Source organism: Pocillopora damicornis, chromosome 10 (genome assembly GCF_964200805.1).
Source record: "Pocillopora damicornis chromosome 10, jaPocDami1.2, whole genome shotgun sequence".
NCBI classification, from domain to species: Eukaryota; Metazoa; Cnidaria; class Anthozoa; order Scleractinia; family Pocilloporidae; genus Pocillopora; species Pocillopora damicornis.
Window position 1 is genome coordinate 4565223 of NC_142679.1, and position 20406 is coordinate 4585628.

Genomic DNA, 20406 nt, shown 5'->3' on the forward strand with positions numbered 1-20406 from the left:
AAAACAAACTGAACGAGGAAGTTTGCCGCGGATTTATGTTTGCAAATCTTTTTAACTCACCCGCCAATTTGGCGACTAATTTTCAGGATTTGGTCGCCAAAGTAAAAAATTTAGTCGCATTGGCGCCTCTATTAGGCGCAATTTCACGCCCTGTAGAATATATACACACACACACACACATATATATATATATATGAGTGTAAGAAGTTTAAATTTTTTAGAGGTATAAACAGACAATAAGAACATACAAAGAACAAGTCTATAAATATATATATATGTATATATATATATATATATATATATATATATATATATATGCGTGTAAGAAGTACAAAAATTTTTTTTGGCAGTGTAAACAGACAAGAACATACAAAGAGAAGAAATAATTAAAAAGCTGATTGAAAACAAAAACTAAAAACCTAATTAAAAACCTTTGCACGAATTGAGTCCTACTGTACATTGAGAGCAAGTCTCAGTTCTTGAATAAAAAACATTTCATAAAGTAAGCAGTCGAATTTGTTCTTATGCTCCTTTAAACACTAAAATTCTTTGTAAGACCCCGCGGGGCCAAAGAATGCTTGTCGCGCAAATTCTGACCAATCGATGAAGTCTGCAGTTGGTGCAGATGGTGGCGTGCAAAACCAACATAAAGTGCATCGCTCAGGTTACATTTAAATTTGTTGAAGGCACTTTTGGTTCTCAACCGGTCCCTTCGCTTCTCGTAACTTGAGATCTTGTTCGATCCTCTGGCTCACAAATACAGGCTGTACGGTCGTGTGGATCTTCTGACTCAAATCTTTAAGTTGGCCCCTCAGAGCAGAGGCACTAGGGACACGTGCGAGAGTAAGTCAAGAATTAAGAGTGAATTAGTCGCTGTTTATTGTTGTTTATTGCTGAGAGGTGAGAGATATTCGACACGTTATCACGGAAATGTGGACAAACGAAAGTATAACTGAAACTGGCGCATCTCGCTGTGTTAACTGTCGTTTCTTTTGTCATGAAAATGTGTAGCTGATGTTTGGTTTGGTTCTCAAGTTCTTTTGTAGTTTTGATTAATTGGCAACAGGAGTTCATGACGTCCAACTCTATCTGTAGTCAGCTCTCCGATCTTATAAATCACTCAGATGTTTACACACTATTACCATTACAAAGCTGGTGATAACCAATTTCCTTCGAGAAATTTATTATAGTTTTGATAAGTTATGGTAGTAGGACTGAGTGAAGTCCAATTCTGTCTGCAATCATGTACGAATTATACGACATCTGACTTCTAGGCAGTCTTATTTTGCGACATCGTCCACGTCTCTTCTTGAAAATTAAGGCGAATATCAGTAAGTACAAAGCGCTTGTTCTCCTGACCGTTTGCTGTAAGTCCTTTCTTTGTGACTATTTTGACTGGAAGCCTTTACTTAGAAGCGTGGATGCACTTTAATTCTACCGTTTGAACGAATGTCAGTACCACTTATTTTTTGACGGTACTTGATATCTTTCCGTGAAAGTTCTATCATCCACAACGTGTTTGGATTATCCTGAACCGTAACGACTTTTGTTTGAAGCCTTGCAAACGTCTCATGAAGGTCTTCAGATGCACCCGATTGTCCACCTTAAAGAGTTATTTACAAAAATTGAAGTTTAAGAAAAAGCAGGTGTACTAGCATCGCCATAAGCTGTGCGCACAAAATTCAGTAACATGATTTTGGAGTTTTGTTAGAGAAATAAGCTGCTGTGTTTCGGCGAAAGTTAACCGCGTTTCTAAGTGAAAGAATTATCCTTAACGGATACGAAGGAAGGCGAGTGACCATAGACACTGTACAAAGAAGACTTAATCTAAGCGTACACTCGAGAAAAAAGTTTGTCTTTCCAAAGCTTCCTTGCTCTATTCAAGATACTTAAGGTTATATCATGAGCGATCTATATTGTTATCAGTCATTGTATTTCCCTTCCTTCGCCGAACTTAATGTTCTTCGTGGGACTTTCATCGCCAACTGTATCCTCAACGGGTTTTTAACCCATACTGCCATCATGTTGAATATTGTGACTATCTACGCGATTTGGAAAACTTCAACGATACCAAAACCTGTAAAAACTTTACTGCTAAGTCTTGCTTTCTCTGATTTTGGTGTTGGTTTGTTGGCTCAACCCATTTACACTGCATTTCTGGTCAGCTGGCTACAACTGAACGATCCCAGCTGTAACGTTTACCGTCTGTTCTCTATTTGCGGTTATTTGTTCTCGATGGCTTCGTTCTCAGCTGTTGTGGCTGTAAGTGTAGACAGGTTCTTAGCTGTTCACCTTCATCTCAGATACCATGAATTTGTGACTCACAAGCGTGTTGTTGCTGTGGTGATCTCCATATGGGTGTTTAGTGCATTAGTTTCTTCGATGGTATTATGGGCTTCGGTCAGTACTTTAAATAATATGATTTCATTTACTGGTGCTTTTTGTTTTATTATAAATGCTGTGATGTACATCAGGATTTATTTAATTGTCCGACAGCACAAGAATCAGATTCAATCCTTGCAAGTAAATGATGGATCTCAATCTGGTGAGATGACAAATTTTGCAAGCCTCATTAAATCTACCGTTGGTGTATTCTATGTGTATCTCGTGTTTCTAATTTGCTATCTGCCTTATGGTATTTCTGTGGTTGCCATCAAAATCAACGGTCCGAGTATCGCTCTCAAGAAAGTTTTTCTCTTCTCAATGATTTTCGTGAATCTTAATTCATCTCTGAACCCTGTACTTTACTGCTGGAAGATGAGAAACATTCGACACGCTATCCTGCACATATTGCGGAACATGTCGTGGAACAGAAACAATCCTTCACACTAGATTTACAGTCTTAAGGGGTCTTTCTGCTAATAGTTGTCAATAACATTCGGACTGAGTGGCAGGTCTCACTGTGTCAAACAATTCTCAGTACCGTAATGGAACATCAACATTCGTGGAAGACGCAGTTTAATTGAAACTTTAAAACTGAGTGCTTAAAGACTATGGGAGGGAAAAATAGATCAATTGGAGCTTTCACAAGCGATTGTTTTTATTGATTCTCCAAATCTAACGCTGTGTGCGTCTCAGTGTAAACAGATTTGGCTTTTTGTTTAATGCTATGATACAGTAAGTTTAGGACATTGTGTAAAGGCAAAATGGTCGTTAAGGAATATGACACGGACATTTTAACACTAAAACATGTAAAATTAGCATGGTTGGTTGAGTGAATATATCTGAGTTGCATTGAAATGCACCTGTTTTTCCTTTTATTAAAACCCGTTATCGTGGTATGTATCAAAACGTTCAACGGGTGATAGGTCAGTTTTGATCAGTCCTTGGAAGTTGATGAAGTTACACAGTGTTGTGAAATGACAAGTTTTACATGAGTTATTCTTACCTCAACATTTATAATCTAGGGATCTCTCAAGGTTTTCGAAGTAAATTGGTTTTACCATATTAACTACGGTGTCAAACAAGGATTTCCAGCCCTGAAAAAAGCCGTAACAACACACTTGAAATTATATCGCATTTTTTCACGTGTGTTTGATATCGCCAATCAGCTTCTGACACTTTACTCGCCTTTCGCGCCAGTAGGTCAGGTTGATGAATGAACAGCGAAGCCTTCACCATTTTCAATCCAAGTTCGTTTGTAGGAAACTCTTCGGATTATGGCTGCTAAAACACTGAAAAATCAGTATCGCTTACAGATAGTGACGTTCAAACTTTCCCGGAAGGGGAAGAAAACCCAAACACGGAAAAAAAAACCGAAAGCTACGTATTCTCTCGGCTGAGAACAAAAATCGACAACTGGAAGACTTGCCACAGGCCGATTTTGGCCGTTTACCTGAAATATTTCGTCCATTGCAGGGCGTGAAATTAATTATTTTTTCTGATAGCCACTTGGCTCCTAAATTCTTCAAAGTGGTAGCCAATTCAAAAAAAAGTTGGTCGCCATTTTCAAAGACAAACAAAATCTTTCTTTACGCTGTCAGCGTTCTAGAGAGACCCTCCAAAATTAAGTTAGGGAAAAGATCCTTTACGTGCTACAAAGTGGACACTAGGATGGATGATATACAACATTAAAGCTCATCTAAATCCAAGATGGCGTTTAGTTATCGATCGAGATGCATGTGCTACGTTTTGGAAACAAACTTAACGAGGAAGTTTGCCGCGGATTTATCTTTGCAAATCTTTTTAATTCACTATATCTCTTGGTAAGGTTATGATGAAACGTTCTAGTCGCCAATTTGGCGACTAACTTTCAGGATTTGGTCGCCAAAGTGAAAAATGTAGTCGCATTGGAGCCTGTATTAGGCGCAATTTCACGCCCTGCATTGTTTGTTTTTGTAGTGTTTCAGCGCAGTTTTTCATCTTGAGCCTTACCGCCGACGCACTTTACGATTTTTAATCGGGAATTGTCGATCCTTTTATTTTCGTTCATTAATCAAGTTGACTTTTTGGTCAGTAAAGGGCTATTGAGTATATATATATGATAAACAAAATAACACACGGTTGCTTGTTGATATGAAATAACTGTTCTCGTGTTCAACTCGACATCTCACTCGCGAGCTATCGAGTTCAACACTCAAAGAGAAATTCCATATCTACGCGCGCCCATTCGTTATTCTCTGGTTATCAACTCATTGATGATGTGAACTGGCCACTGTAAAGAGATATATTGTAAAGCTAACGTTTCAAGCTTTAGCCCTTGTCAGGGCCCCGTTTCGCTTTTGATTTTGGGATGAAACAATATATCGAGGAATCCCACGTAGAATTCTGAAAGAACTCATCAGATATAGGCAGAAAGGAGAAAGTTAGTAGAACAATTTAGTTTTTTTTCTTTGTTAATTCTGATACAGTTTTGGTGCTGTTTTGGATGCAACAACTACTTTTTTGATTAGGCTCGCATAACACCTGTAGTGCTTTTCCTTAACTTCACGGTGCATAGCCTGTATGTTAAGTCGCCCATGTTTCATTATGATAGACACTAATTAAGTGTAACATCTTCGAATAGAATTTAATCAGAAGAACTGTGTCAAACACACGATACTACGAAAGCATGTGCTCCTACAAGGTCACGTGATATATAAAAATGATTACGTCATTACATCCCTTTCTTCCTTAGAAATATAAACAAAGAGTAAAACTATAAACGGTCACAAAGAAACTCGTTCATAGAGTCCTTGGTACAAAATAAGCAAACATTATGTCCCTGTGAATAGTTCTTGAAGTGTTCAATGTCTCTATAAGTTCAATCTGTCAGGTGGTTTGCGAATCCTCTGCGGATAACGCCTTGGTGAACCTTCCTGGAAATCAGTACTTCCTGATTTGACTGCTGTGTCCATCTCAACTGAAGCAGGAGTGGTGTTTTTCTCTTGATTAGCCTTCGTATCACTGAGCTGATCATCAGTAGGGTGGTACTGCTTGACTTCAGTTGTGTTTTGGTGCAAAACCCTCACGGGATGGTCGCTATCAGATACAAAAACCTGATTTCCTTTCTTTTCTTTCACTTTGTACAGCTGAGGTTCAAATGTGGTGGACAGTTTGTTCTTCTTATCCTGTTTCGTGAGTACAAGGTCACCTTGTTTCACCTCACTCATCTTAGCATTTCTTGAAGCATCTGCATACTGTTTGCTCTTGAATTTCATCAGTTGATCTCTGTCTCTGGTTTCCTCATCACCGTGGGTTGGTTGTGATTTTCAGGTAACTTTGTTCTTGGATGTCAGCCCATCAGAAGAAATGCTGGTGTCTGTCCAGTTGTCTGGTGAGGAGTTGTTCTGTAAACAGCCATATACCTGACCAGTTCTCTTCTACAGTCCTTTCCTTCTGCATGTGCCAACTGTAATCTTTTGAGTATGAATCTATTCTGTCTCCCTACCTCGCCATTTTCTTGAGCCCACCGAGTTGTTACACGTCGATGCTTAATACCATTCTCCTTTAGGAACGCTTCGAATTTCTCTGAGACAAGGTTTGACCCATTGTCACTTACAATCACTTCAGGCAGTCCATGTCTGGCAAATATGGTTTCTAAACACTATATGGTCTTCTCTGATGTAATTGTCCTTACAACAGCCACCTCCTAATATCTGCTATAGTAGTTAACAACTACAAGTATGTGTTCACCTGAGGGTAACGGTCCCAGGTAATCAATTGCGACAGCACACCAGGGTCCTTGAGGTAGTTCTGTACTTGCCACAGGCTCTGGAGGGTCAGGTCTGCCCACTAACTGACATCGTGTAAAAAGAGAAAAGTAGAAAGACTGAATACATTTATTCGTAGTTCCGATCCCCTCAAGGTTTTACCAAGCTTTGCCTTGCGCAAGGAAGAAAGGTATCAGAAATAAACTCGTTCTAGGCCCTTATGGCGCGTAGTTAAAAAAATATATATGTGGAGAAGGGTGGAAAGACGATAACTCGACTTACCGGCACCAAAACTAGAAAAAACCTTAAATAGATTCGAACACTTGAAAACGTCGCACACATTAAACTTTGGGAAGACAAGTTTTCTTAAAACAACCGTAAGGGGAATAATTAAAGTTCAGTTTATTATTTAGTCGTTCAACTTCTGGCTTTACTAACTTAAAGGACTTATTGCCAAGAATCATTTATTATATCTGAATATCAAATGATAGGCGTGATGGTTTTCTGTCTACGATCACACCAAAGTAATTATAAGAGGCTGAAGGAAAATTTATTACAGAAGCAATTGAGAAAAATAGATTAAAAGGAGGTCAAGATGAAAGGATTTAAAACGACTAGACGTTGTGTCCGCCATTGAGCTTTTGTAGTACGTGCTCTCTCCTCCGGTGAAAAAAGCTTTATCATAGCAATACGCACTTTGAAAACAAGAAACAGTGGTTGTCACGTCAATAATCTTTTACCTGAAATGCTTATGCAAGCCCCCACGCCGTTTAGAGCCTTAAGTTTCTGATAACCCCCCCCCCACCCCACCGCCCCTCCTTTACTCAGTCTTTCTCACTCTCCATCAATAAAATACCTCAATGAGGCTAGATGGTGTTGCGATGAGGCTAGATGGTGTTTTATACATCCAAGGTTTTCAGTTATGCGTACTAACTACCACTTGAGAAACGTTATTCTTAAAAATGAGTCACAATTGCGTGAATTGCATTGGTGCTTAGTTTTGTTAAGTCCCCGTCTCTAATGATCTCTTCTCCGTCCTGAAAACTCTGTAAATCGATTAACCTCCCGAAGGCTTATCGGAGCATTTACGATAGTTAGAACACAGCTCTCCGCAGATAGTTACATAGTTTAGGCCTGAGCCAAAACAGGAATTTTTCAGGAGCATTTTGGTCATTAGTCAGTTTATTCCACAGATTAAATGACATTTGACTATGCCTTTGACTTTGCCTTTTGCCTTTTATTCCACAGATTTATTCCACAGTTTTTTCTACAGATTAAACGACATTTGACTTTGCCTTTGACTTTGCCTTTTGCCTTTTATTCCACAGATTTATTCCACAGTTTATTCCACACATTAAATGACATTTGACTTTGCCTTTGACTTTGCCTTTTGCCTTTTATTCCACAGATTTATTCCACAGTTTATTCCACAGATTAAATGACATTTGACTTTGCCTTTGACTTTGCCTTTTGCCTTTTATTCCACATATTTATTCCACAGTTTATTCCACAGATTAAATGACATTTGCCTTTGCCTTTTGCCATTTGACTTTGATTCTGCAGCATTTTTCCTTGACAATTTCTCCACACGAACATTTATTTTACCATCAGTAATTCGAGAGCACTTTTTCTTCCGACTGCCTGATGTAAATTACCTCTTTGTGGCTGATAAAAACTGGCAACCGATGTTATGAAATTCTGGAGGTGCTTGTTCCTGGTTTCTACGATTAGAAACAGATAACAGCGTTGCTATCTCACTCTCATCAATCATCAGCTCCAAGCAATTGCCATCGCGCATGATCAGTTTCGATTAAAGGCTTTGGTTTGCACTCTTGCAGACGTTTTACTAGTTTAGAGGCAAATACGTTTGCTATTTAACCTATCATGTACGGGTTTGATGCAACGAAAGATCAAAGATGAAAGCGTCTCTTTCCAAACAGACTGAATACATCATTCTTAATTCCGATCCGTTTAGGCTTTTACCGTGCACTTCCCCACGCAAGGGAGAAAGGCATCTGAAAGAAAAGCGATCTAGTAAATGGAATTTTAAGTGATAAGTCGCAAACTTCAAATGAGTAATTATTGGCTGGATGTAAAATACATTTTATTGGAGTGGGATTGCCCTGGAGGATTTGAATAATACCTGATTACTTTCTTGATCAGTTGTGCCATTGTATAGCGCTGGATACAATTATCTTTTGAACAATGATTCATGAAACAATAATTTCATCAAATTAAGCTCGAAAAACTTTAATGGAGTTCCCAAACCTTTTTTTTTCCGTGATATGTCGTTTTTTTACGCTCATCCTTGACTATGTTCTGCGAAAAAACTTCTAGGGAGAGAATGTAAATTTGACTTATCGTTTTGAATCCGACACTTTCCTTTCCTTATTTTTTTCTTTTTTTCGTGCAGTGATCCGCCAGGTAAAATCAATTTTGGTCATTTGAAAATATAGTTTTCACATTGACAAGAAAAGCAGATGTTTCAGGATCCTCATAAATTATGCGAATGAATATCAGTCCGGAATTAATTTTAAGTTTTGGCGTAGAACTTCACAGCTTTGTGTTAAGTGAAAGAATTATTCAAGCAAGAACGGAGAGTAATCCACAGAACTGAAAAAAAGAAGAAATTTTGTTTTACCAAGGCTCTCTTCTCTTAATCAAGATACGCGAGTTAATATCATGAACGTGTATTGCGACGAGCCTTTTCAATTTTTCCCCACCAACGCCGACTACAAGGAGCTTCGAGGGACTTTTATCACTAACTGTATCTGCAACGGTTTTTTAACTTATACCGCCATAATGTTAAATATTGTGACAATCTGCGCAATACGGAAGACTTCAACGTTACCAAAAAATTTAAAAACGTTACTGGTGAGCCTTGCTATTTCTGACGTTGGTGTTGGTTTGGTTGGTCAACCAACTTACCTATCTCTTCATGTTAGCTGGTTAAAACTGAACGATCCAAGTTGTAACGCTAACCGATTGCTGGCCATCTCTGGCAACTTATTTTCACTTGCCTCGTTCCTGGGTGTCGTGGCTGTAGGTGTAGAAAGGTTCTTAGCTCTTCGTCTTCATCTCAGATATCAGGAACTTGTGAGTCAAAAACGTGTTGGTACTTTGGTAATATCAATATGGGCATTTAGTTTATTTGTTTCTTTGATGGTATTTTGGAGTTCGGTCCATATTATGTCAATAATTATTTCAGTTACGGCATCTTTCAGTTTCATTGTGAGTGTTGTGTTGTACCTCAAGATTTATTTAACTGTCAGGCGGCACAAGCATCAGATCCAGTCTTTGCAAGTACAAGACATAAGTCAGTCTGGCGAAATAACAAATTTTTCACGTCTCGTTAAATCTGCAATTGATATATTCTACGTTTATCTCGTTTTTCTATTTTGCTATTCGCCTTGCTTTATTTCCGTGGTTCTCATTAAAATATTTGGATCGAGTGTCGCCTTGAAGAGATTTTTTCTTTTCTCAGTGACTCTTGTATATCTCAATTCCTCTCTTAACCCTTTAATCTACTGCTGGAAGATGAGACACATTCGACGCGCTATCATGGACATGCTGCGGAATACGAATTGGAACACAAACCGTTCGCAGTAATTTTACTGTTTGGTAATATGATGACTGGATGACTATATATTGTCATGACTATATATTGTCATTGGCAAACGATTCGCAGTCTCAAAGAGCATAGACACATAGGAAAGGTGTGAGTTCAATGGAGACTTTTTTACTGAATACCTAAAGATTGTTGGGGGAAAATAAGCGGGTGGAGGTATTAGCAGCTACTACGTTTATTTATTTATTCTCTAATTGATCAGGCTGTATATGTTTTTATGTATACCTACAATACAAATAAATATTTTATGTTATGATACATTAAATAAAGAACTTGTGAACTTGCCTCTGGATTAAATATTAGTTTAGGAACACAATAGTGGCAACTGAAAAGTGAAATATGTGGTACTAGCTGAATTTTTGATGAACAAGTATCTCAATACCAAAAGATAAGTTTGAAATGCTTCCCTCGCTCTTCTGATTAGATTATTACTGTTTTGATAAATCTAAAGATTCAGTCCTTGAGAGTACAGGAAGTTGCACAATCTGGTGAAAAGACAAATTTTACCTGTTCCGCTAAATTGGCAGTTGGTATAGTCTATATAGTATTGTATTTTTACTATTTATTTGCTTTGAATTTTTGCTGCCATCTGAATCAAAAGCGAGCACTATTTCGAGAGAGGTTTCATAATTTCTCAAGAGCTCCCGCATTTCTCAATTCACCTCTAAACCTCGTTGTTTACTGCTTTCACTGCTTGAGGGTGCGATAAAGTAGTATTATTAATTGAAAAAGACTATAAAACGACATGTTTCACAGTTTTATTTTCTCGACGTGCGGAAACGTTTTAAAATATATACCCACAAGGGAATCCAAGATTGTCTCCATTTCGTCATGAACTTCAGCTGAATTTAAGCCATGGATTAGTTGGTCATTATTTAATCCCTTAAAATTACCTTTTAGGGGTAGAGAAAAAAAAGCATTTATTCGAGTGAGGCTCGCAAGGAAAACTCAAATAACTTCCGTTGCTAATTGTTGTTAACTTCAAAGTAAGATCACTAGTTTTTCAAAGTTGGCATTTACTTGGAGGCGTTTAATTCTGAAAAGGAAACGTAACATATTAATCATTCGCTCTGGTGAAGGGCTAATGCTCGAAACGTCAGCTTCAGAAATTATTTACGCTGGCCAATTTACATTATCAACTCAGTTAGTAAAACAAAATTATTTTGATATACTCCCCTGCTGACGCAGCATCACAATTTTTATAGAAACTTACCCAATTTAACACATTAGTCACTTTTCTTAAACCGTGAATTATTGAATTATTATGATTGGATACAGTACCTAGCAAGGTAGCTTTCATAACCGCTACGTTGGTAAACCACTTTTGAGATATATTTGACTATCACAGAAGTGCGTCAATGACATGTCAGTGGTAGCTGATTAAGTTGCTTCATTTCAACGCCAGCACTTAGTGCGCAGGAGACAAACAGCTTCCGCTTGAATGACAGGTTACTCTTTCACCCGTCAATGGCGATTGTATTTCAGATACTTGACAAACAGACAAGTAATGAGTTTGAATCATGAACATGATCTACTAGCTCGTTCGGCCTCGACATAACTCTAAATTCGTATAACTGGCCGGGCAAGAAAGAGATGCCTGTTGTTATTTGGGAGAACAACGTCGGATTTAAAAGGGTTAATGTTTGTAAGACTTTTCTATCACCATATTTTTGGTTCAGAGAGTTACTTAGTACATCGTTGATTCACTGGTATATGGTATATAGGGCTTCGAATTAAATAATGAGATAGGCGTGAATGGAGGAAAAAGGTGGTAATGGTAGAAACGACTAACCCTTTTCAACGGTATCAAAGCTATAACGGATTCAAAACGATCGAAAAACTCGCATGTGTCGCTAACTCTTGGAGAAAAGCTTTGTGAAAACAACTTCTCTATATGTAAACAAGGACATCAACTGGTCTAACTCGGTATAGTAAAAAAGTCTGGGGTTGGTTTTGGATTGGGTTAATGTAACTTGCTTAGTCAAATTTCAGAAGGATGAAAAGATCCGGATTTAAAACTGTTAGAAGTAAAAATTTGGTGTCAAAACTAAACATTAAAAGCTTATTTTGACACATGAAATGACATCTGATCTACGAACTTTAAGGCAAGCTAATTTTTCAATATCTTTTATCAAAAAATTTTTATTTGAATACTTAATTAGTCGTCCCTAAGAAGAAAGTTCTCGTTCCCGGCAGTGGGTGCCTGATTTAAGTTCTACATCTTTTAGGTTATAACTGGTAACTTGTATCATGAAAATTGGACGCACACAATTTTCATTTTTTACAACTGTTAAATGCTAACCAGCTGTTATCTTGTCATTTATTCTTCTGATCATGATAATATCGAGTACCTGTCCATAAAATTTCCATCATTCACGATCAATTTCGATTATCTCGACCTGGAAAGGTTCGATTTGATTGCAGCCTTTTTAGTTGTATACTTTTGTGTGTCCGATGCACTAAAAGTAAAACAGAATTTACATGTCACAGTAGGTATTAGTTAACACTAGAAGGCAGCCGACTGTCGGAGTATATGAAACTGTCATTTACAATTACAACGCTGCTAGAAAAAGAGAATATTTCAGTATCATCACATGCAAATGAACCCCGGAAACTTTTCGGTTTCTGTGGAGAACTTCGTTTGTTTTTCTGATGATCATCACACTCAAGTTTTCTATTTTAATTGCAAATTTGAACGAAAGAAAGATCCACGTCAGAAAGGAGATTGGCCACAGACATTGACTCAAGAAGAGATCACCTTAAACAAAGAATCGAAGATCTTTTTGGTAAAATCGTTTCAAGGTACAGTACGCAGGACAACATAATGAACGGATTATTTTGTAAAGATTCACAGTTTTTTCCCACCAGCGCCGAGTTAAAAGATCTTAGTTCGACTTTCATCACAAACTCTATCTTCAACGGTTTTTTAACTTATACCGCCATTATGTTGAATGTTGTCACAATCTGCGCAATACAGAAAACTTCGACCCTACCAAAGACTTTAAAAACGCTACTGACAAGTCTTGCCTTTTCTGATGTTGGTGTTGGTTTGGTTGTTCAACCGACTTACTCTTCATTTCTTGTCAGCTGGTCAAAATTGAACGATCCAAGCTGTAACGCTTACCGATGGCTAACGATTTGTGGGTACTTATTTTCGCTCGCTTCGTTCTTGGGTGTAGTGGCTGTAAGTGTAGACAGGTTCTTAGCTGTTCACCTCCATCTCAGGTACCAGGAACTTGTGACTCACCAGCGTATTGTTGCAGTGATGATCTCAATATGGGTGTTTAGTGCATTTGTTTCTTTGATGGTATTTTGGGCTTCTGTCAGTATTCATAATATTGTTATCTCAATCTCTGGCGGTTTTGGTTTCATTGTCACTATTGTGGTGTATATCAGGATTTATTTAACTGTTAGACGGCACAAGAATCAGATCCACTCCTTTCAAGTACAACAAGTAAATCGGTCTGAAGAAACAACAAGTTATGCTGGCCTCATTAAATCTACAGTTGGTGTATTTTACATATATCTAGTGTTTTTAGCCTGCTATTTACCGTACGTTATTTGTGTCGTTAGTGTTAGAATAAACAGCGCAAATATCGCTCTAAAAAAGTTCACTCTGTTTTCCTTGACTCTCATATTTCTGAATTCATCTCTGAACCCTGTGATTTACTGTTGGAAGATGAGACACATTCGACACGCCGTAATAGGAATACTATTGAGTAGAAATCGTGCTTCACACTAACTCTTTGGTGGATTCATCATCATTGCTGATAAGTAAAGCATTGTGTTTAACTTTACGTGACAAGGCTCGTTAATACACTTCTCTCCCGCTCAAAGGGCTTTGGATGGCGACAGAGCTAAACCAGACTGTCATGGTACCACGCTGGTATCAGCGTCGCCAATAGAAAACATCGCAAATTGGAACGCCGCTGGCGAGCGTCGAGATTGTGCGTCGACATGTTTGTCGATCAATGCCAGGTTGTAAACCAAATACTCAGGGACGCGAAGTCTTCCTATTATTTATTTATTACCTCAGAGAATGCATCAGATCCAAAAATACTTTTCAACAAGGTTGACAAGCTGTTACATTTCAAAGAAGGGAGACGCCATCCAACCGCACCCTCAAAGATGGAGCTTGCGTACAATTTTGCCGCCTTTTTATTGCAACTATAATAACGAAATTATCGACATGCAGCACTCACTCCAGCGAAGCAAATAGAGAGCCGTACCATGTCGGTTTTGCAGAGTTCAGAGTTATGACAGAAAAAGAAATCGCAACTTTTGTGGACACATTCGGTAATAAATTGTTGTGATCTTGATCCTATACCGGCGTCCATTCTAAATAAATGCAAATCAGTTCTCCTATCTTTCCTAATTAACATGGTAAATATGTCGCTCCAATCATCTTGCACTGAAGCAAGTAACGATCAAACCGAAGCTCAAGAAGGACAACTTGGACTTCGAAGATTATTCTAATTTCAGACCCAAAGATAATCGAAAAGGTAGTATCTTGTCAATTGAATGATTACTTACGTGATAATGACTCAGAGGAATCTCCCCAGTCGGCGTACAAACGCTCTCACAGCACGGAGACCGCACTTTTGAAAGTGCAAAATGACATTCTCTGTTAAATGGATTATCAGAAATGCGTTGCCCTATTGCTGTTGGACATGTCTACGGCGTTTGACACTGTCGATCATGAGTTGCTACCGGAGAAACAGTCAAGACGCTGCGGTGTGGAAGGAAATGTGCGGAAATGGTTCCGATCCTACCTCCAGCAGCAAGATAAGAGAGTGTTTATCTCTAGCAGACACCGAAAAGTTAGTTCACGCTTTAGATAATGCAAATTCGTTAATGTATGGAATACCCACAATTTCTGATAGATCGCCTACAAAATGTTAAGAATACTGCGGCCCGCGTTGTTACTCTTACTAAGAAGCATGATCACATCGAGACTGTCCTAAAGCAGCCATATTGGCATCCAGTTAACCAGCGAATTAATTACAAGATATTACTACAAACTTAAAAAGTGCTCAACGGCCAGGCTCCGAACTGCATTACTGAACTGCTCGAGCCCCGTGTACCAACCAGGAATTTGAGATCCTCTTCCAAGAACTTACTTAAAATACCATCTGTCAAGCTTGTAAGTTATGACGATAAGTGCTTCATTTTCGCGGCACCCAGCGTATGGAACTCTCTTCCCAACAATATCGAACTGAGCAGCTCATCAAATTTTAAGACCCTTCTAAGGACAAACCTTTTTAATCAATTTTGCAATTAGTTCAGCATTCGTTTTTTAAAGTTAAACTCTCCTACTGCTGTTATTGTGTTTTTATTTCTCTTCTCTCTGTTGAGACATTTGTGCCAAAAATATCAATCTCTAGTGATAAACCCAATCGTTGGTGCTAAAATATCAATCGCCAGCGATAAAACTCAATCGTTAGTGCGAAGATATAAATCGCTAGTGATAAAACTCAGTCGTTAGTGCTAAAACATCAATCGCTCGTGATAAATTTTAATCGTAAGTGTTAAACTATCAATTGCTTGCGATAAAACTCAATCGTTAGTGCTAGTATCGATTTGTTATCGATTCTAACTTGAACCAGTCTCCCGCCTATTAAGCAGAGATGAACCAATCAAATCTTGCTTACTTTCTTGAAGTCTGATTAGCGACATTAAAATGAGAATAAAGGTGAAGACAGACCGGCACGGACTCCCCTTGTGGCTTTTGTGGTCACATCGCATTATCGCCTTCAAATTATATTTTTGCTCTCACAAGTGTGTCATGGATTTCCCTTTTTGTCTTTACCTTTATTCTCGAAAAAAAGTGATCCATTGTTTTTTGTCTGAACTGCCTAAAAGCCTTTGGTTTGTTATTAACGAGCTCTTCTTCATCAAGTAAATTCCATTTCTGTAATGAGCCCATGTCTTAAGTAAGCCCTCGGCCCCCTCGTGAGGCCCTTCAAATTGATAAGCCTCGGAAGGGCTTACATGTATGAAAGGTTGTAATCTAACAAAGCACAACTCCCTGCTGATAGTTATGCCGTAAACCAAAACAGGAAGTTTTTGAATGTTTTTTTTAAAATAATTTTTATCATTACATGTGGAGGCGAGAAATGCTTAGGTTGGTTAAACTTTTTATTCGAATTCCAAATGATTGAGAAGTAATATCAAATTATTTGAAGAAAACAAACCGCATATTAAAATTTTTTAAACCTCTTTTTAACAGAAATGAAATTTGACTTTCAAGCATGATGAATTTAGCGATTTTTCGTTTTTAAAATTCAGTTTCACTTCAACAGATGCAAAGCTCATGTTCACCTGAATGCTTGACGGAAGTTATTTTCTATGTGACTGATTGCGAATGGCACCCCTTACCTCGAAATGTTGATGCCTATAATTCTGGTTTCCGCAGCATTAAACGACTTAAAGCACTTGAACGCGAGATAACTTCCCGTCAATTTTTTATCAGTGATGATCAGTTTATGAACGCGCATCACGTCGATAAGGTACTGAGGCGGACTAACTCAAATGATGAACTCTTCCTTTCACCTTGTACGCCCTAATAACTGTACACATATTCACCATAATGTTCTTTATACGTTTCCTGTGGTATTGAAAAGAAGAATTTATTTTAAAAAATCAGGAACTTCTTGAATAGGTGGTCATTTCCCGTATTCCGGCTATGCTCGAGTCAGTAGCGATAGGATATGGATAAATTAGATGCTAGTCGCTGTTAGGTGTTGAAGGGAAAATAAAGGTGAAGAAAAAGTAAATTTCTTAAAAGAGGAAAAAGTAGATAAATAACAGAACAATAAATACCAACAAAAATAAGAAGGGGAAATAAATGCAAAGATACGAGAAAAAAAAAATAACCACATGCTGCGAGAAATATTGCAAACACGAAGCATTCGAACGGAAAGAGTTATGGCACAGAACCATTTATAAAACAGACACTTATGGCAGGTAGGAAACATGGAAAATATAGGGTAGCGTAATTTGCAAAAAGCGCGAAAGTATTTGAACGAGTGAAAAAAAAAACGCAAAGAATGCGTGTATATTAAGTGGTGCTAGGTTTATTAGAAGTGTGAAAGAAAATAAATAACTTTAAATTCGACAGTTTCTATTGTTCCTAACTAGAATAACCATTGTTTCTAGTTAATTGTCAGAAAGTGCAGATGTTTTAGCTTTATAACAAACTACAGGAATCAAACTCAAACAATTTCGAGTTACGGTCGAGAACCTTACCATGATTCTGCTTTGCCGGACACTCGTCGCCATGTTCGAGAGTGATTCACAGGCATGAGTTGAGAAGGAATTTTGTTAGACTGAAGTTGCCCTCTATCAATCAAGATATACGAGTTACCATCATGATCGAATTGTATTGCGACGAGCCCTTTCGGTTTCTTCCCTCCAACGCCGACTACGAAGATCTTCGTGAAACTTTTATCGCCAACTGTATTTTAAACGGTTTTTTAACTTGTACCGCCATCATGTTGAATATTGTCACAATTTGTGCGATAAGGAAAACTTTGACTTTACCAAAAACTTTGAAAACGTTACTGACAAGTCTTGCCATTTCTGACCTAAGTATTGGTTTGCTGGGTCACCCAACTTACATCTCATTTCTTGGAAGTTGGTTTGAACGGAGCGATCCGAGCTGTAACGCTTACCGATGGCTGTCGATGAGTGGGTATTTATTTTCGCTGGCTTCGTTCCTGGGCGTTTTGGCTGTGAGTCTAGACAGATTCTTAGCTCTTCATCTTCATCTCAGATACCAGGAACTTGTGACTCACAAGCGTGTTGTTACTGTGGTAATATTAATTTGGGTATTAAGTGCGTTCGTTTCCTTGATGATATTGTGGGCCTCTCTCAACACCATTAGTCTAATTATTTTAGTTACTGGAATTTGTGGTTTCATTGTCACTATTGTGGTGTATATCAGGATTTATTTGATTGTCAGACGGCACAAGAATCAGATTCAGTCCTTGCAAGGGTTTGAAATATCTCAGTCTTTCGAAAGAACAAAGTTTACCTGTATCTTGAAATCTACAGTTGGTGTATTCTATGTGTATCTCGTGTTTTTAGCTTCTTATTTACCTTATGCTGTTTGCTTGATTTTAATGGGAACTAACGGCTCGAATATTGCCCTAAGAAAAGCTGCTCTCTTTTCAATGACTCTCATATTTCTGAATTCATCTCTGAACCCTGTGATTTACTGCTGGAAGATGAGACACATTCGACACGCCATAGTAGATATGCTGAGGAACATGTCGTGGGCAAGAATCCGTGCCTCACATTAACGCTATAGTCAATCTGAAGTTTTTTAGCTTCATCGTTTTGGTCGGATTGAAGCTTATAGAGTTTGAATTACAAGAGGAGTGTGTATCTGTGACTATAGGCTTTTGCGGGCAGCCGCGAAGGCGACAGAGTTAAACGGGGATAAATCGCAACTTTGAGATTTAAAGATACGAAACTTTTTTGGCTCAATTTGTTGATATTTGGATTATTATTATGTCGCTGGTTATGGACTTATGTGTAATGAAAGCAAAAGGAACAGGTGAACTCTTAAAATTATGAAATGCAGTTTATTACGGGTGTGTAATATATTTGTTACGAGAAAAGGAAAACATGCTTTAAAAGCCACTGTCGCACCTTTAATTAAAAAGTTATACAAAGGGAAGAAACTGCGCTTTGGAAAAAAGGAACCTCGGTTCGTGCGTCGACTACTTTTGGTCGATGTTACCACAAATTTTCTTATAGGACAGCTCAAATGCTGATCGGAAACGTGGCTGAGATCTTTCGAGTAATCTTTTCGAGGGCCAATGTGCAGCCAAGCGGGTCGTCCTTGGTTTAAGTAACGAATTACCAAAGACAAAGGCTTCTCTCTCTCCTCCTTTTCTAAAAGTAGAAACCTTTCAGGTGTGCTAAATGTGACTTGAGAGCTCAATTCCAAATTATGAACAATCGAGTAAATAGCAGCCACTTGTCTTTAGGGCGGCAACCTGTACCACAATACTCCCATTTGTGTTCGCACCTTCATTCATTCCCTCAGTTTCCATTAACAGTCCGAATTAGAAGGATTTTCGTTTGTAGCCTTTAACACGTTTCAGTTTCCATTATCGGAAATTTTTCGATATGAAATGTATTTTAGCTTTTGCAATGGCTTCAAGGCAGGGGTGTTTGTCAGCGCGACCAGAAAGTATGCGACCGATTATGCGAAAAAGGGAAAAAAAACTTCATTGCTGTCTTTCACTTAAGATACAGTTATTTTAGGTGGGTGGAAAAGTCACCACAGGTAGCAAAATAGAAAATACGACGACGTTGTGAGAGAATGTCATGCACAAATTGGTACGTAAAAAGCTTTTAGCACCTCTGTCCTCCTATCACCACCATAAATTTAAGATCTTCGTTCCACATTCATCTCCAACCCCAAAGTATACTCATTCCTATTTTATACTGCCATAATGTTGAATATATACCGAAAGCTTCGTCGCTAGCAAAAATGCTTAAAACTTGCTGTCAAGTCTTTCTGATGTTGCTGTCGGTTTTCTAACTCAACCAATTTACGCTGCTTTTCCGGTCAGCTTGCTACAACTGAGCAATCCTAGTTGCAAAGTCTATCGAATGCTGAAAATTTCTTGTAATACATTTTGTCTAATGTTGGTGTCAGTTTTCTAACTCAACCAATTTACACTGCTTTTCCGGTCAGCTTACTACAACTGAGCAATCCTAGTTGTAAAGTCTATCGAATGCTGGAAATCTTTAGGGCTTTGTTCCTGATTGTTGTGGCTGTGAGTGTTGGCAGATTCTTAGCTGCTCACCTTCACCTCATACACCAGTCACAGGAGATTATGACTCACAACCGCGTTGTTACCGCAGTGATCGCGATCTGGGTGCCTAGTGTTGATTCTTCCACAACGACCTTGTTGGGTCCCCTCTTTTCTCAAAAAGGTGTATTTTGGTGCTATAAAAGAATTTCCATGTCACCTTTTTGGTTTATACCAAGATCTGCTTAACCTTTCAACGGCACAAGAATCACATTCAGTTCTTGCATCCACAGCCTGAAGTTAACTTTGGTGAGACGGCTAATTTTTCGATTCTTGTTAACTGAATCTGCAATAATTATATTCTACGTATATGCCATCTTCAATTTTTGGGTTTGTTATTTTCCTTTTTTTTATCTCTGTGGTTGCTATTTCACTCAGTGGGTCGAGTATCGATCGAAAAAACTTTACTCTGTCCTCGTAACTGGTATTTCTTGACTCATCCTAAACCTTGTAATTTACTGCCAGAAGACGAGACAGATTCGACGTATTATCGGGGACTTACTGTGATAGATGACTTGTGCAGTCTATTCTGCGGAGAAAAGTCGAAAAATCCAAAATGTTATTTGAAACGAAACGTTATGACGTCTCCAGAACGATTACGAAATCGGAGTTTTAAACGAAGTTTCATAATCAGGAAGAAGAGCTAGGCTTGTTTTCCGTCCCTGTATCGACGAAGGTAGCTTAAATCAGACGGAATTTCAATGCAGCGATGAAATATCGTATATGTTAAAGTAGAAACCAAACACAAATACAGTGTGTTGAAATAATCGCTTCTTATTGACTATTTTTTTATTATGGTACAAAACCACTCAAGTAT

The 20406-nt window shown here is 38.2% G+C and overlaps 4 protein-coding genes across 5 annotated transcripts in view; all 4 read left to right on the forward strand.

The window, feature by feature from the left end:
* The window catches only part of LOC113669275 (adenosine receptor A3-like), a 37908-nt gene extending 19650 nt beyond the window's left edge, over positions 1-18258 (forward strand). The window contains exon 3 of one of the 2 annotated variants that reach the window (XM_089183584.1): positions 16062-18258. In XM_089183584.1, the coding sequence (XP_089039710.1) occupies positions 17130-18062 (933 nt within the window). In that variant the 5' untranslated portion in view covers positions 16062-17129 and the 3' untranslated portion in view covers positions 18063-18258. Of the gene's footprint in view, positions 1-5694; positions 5804-16061 lie in introns of those variants that run through there. The other variant, XM_089183585.1, reaches the window with a different exon arrangement.
* On the forward strand, positions 1036-5144 carry LOC149038532 (adenosine receptor A3-like). Its single transcript, XM_089183586.1, has one exon. The coding sequence runs from the start codon at positions 1903-1905 to the stop codon at positions 2830-2832; it is 930 nt and encodes a 309-aa protein (XP_089039712.1). The 5' UTR covers positions 1036-1902; the 3' UTR covers positions 2833-5144.
* Positions 7245-9982, forward strand: LOC113669279 (melanocortin receptor 3-like). The gene has a single exon (XM_027185281.2). The coding sequence runs from the start codon at positions 8814-8816 to the stop codon at positions 9738-9740; it is 927 nt and encodes a 308-aa protein (XP_027041082.2). The 5' UTR covers positions 7245-8813; the 3' UTR covers positions 9741-9982.
* Positions 12128-15916, forward strand: LOC113669219 (adenosine receptor A3-like). The gene has a single exon (XM_089183588.1). The coding sequence runs from the start codon at positions 12584-12586 to the stop codon at positions 13499-13501; it is 918 nt and encodes a 305-aa protein (XP_089039714.1). The 5' UTR covers positions 12128-12583; the 3' UTR covers positions 13502-15916.
* Positions 18259-20406: the final 2148 nt, after the last annotated feature.

Bases quoted from the DNA above. Each gene is read 5' to 3' on its own strand.
- LOC113669219 (XM_089183588.1), top strand. From the start codon at position 12,584: ATGAACGGATTATTTTGTAAAGATTCACAGTTTTTTCCCACCAGCGCC.
- LOC149038532 (XM_089183586.1), top strand. From the start codon at position 1,903: ATGAGCGATCTATATTGTTATCAGTCATTGTATTTCCCTTCCTTCGCC.
- LOC113669279 (XM_027185281.2), top strand. From the start codon at position 8,814: ATGAACGTGTATTGCGACGAGCCTTTTCAATTTTTCCCCACCAACGCC.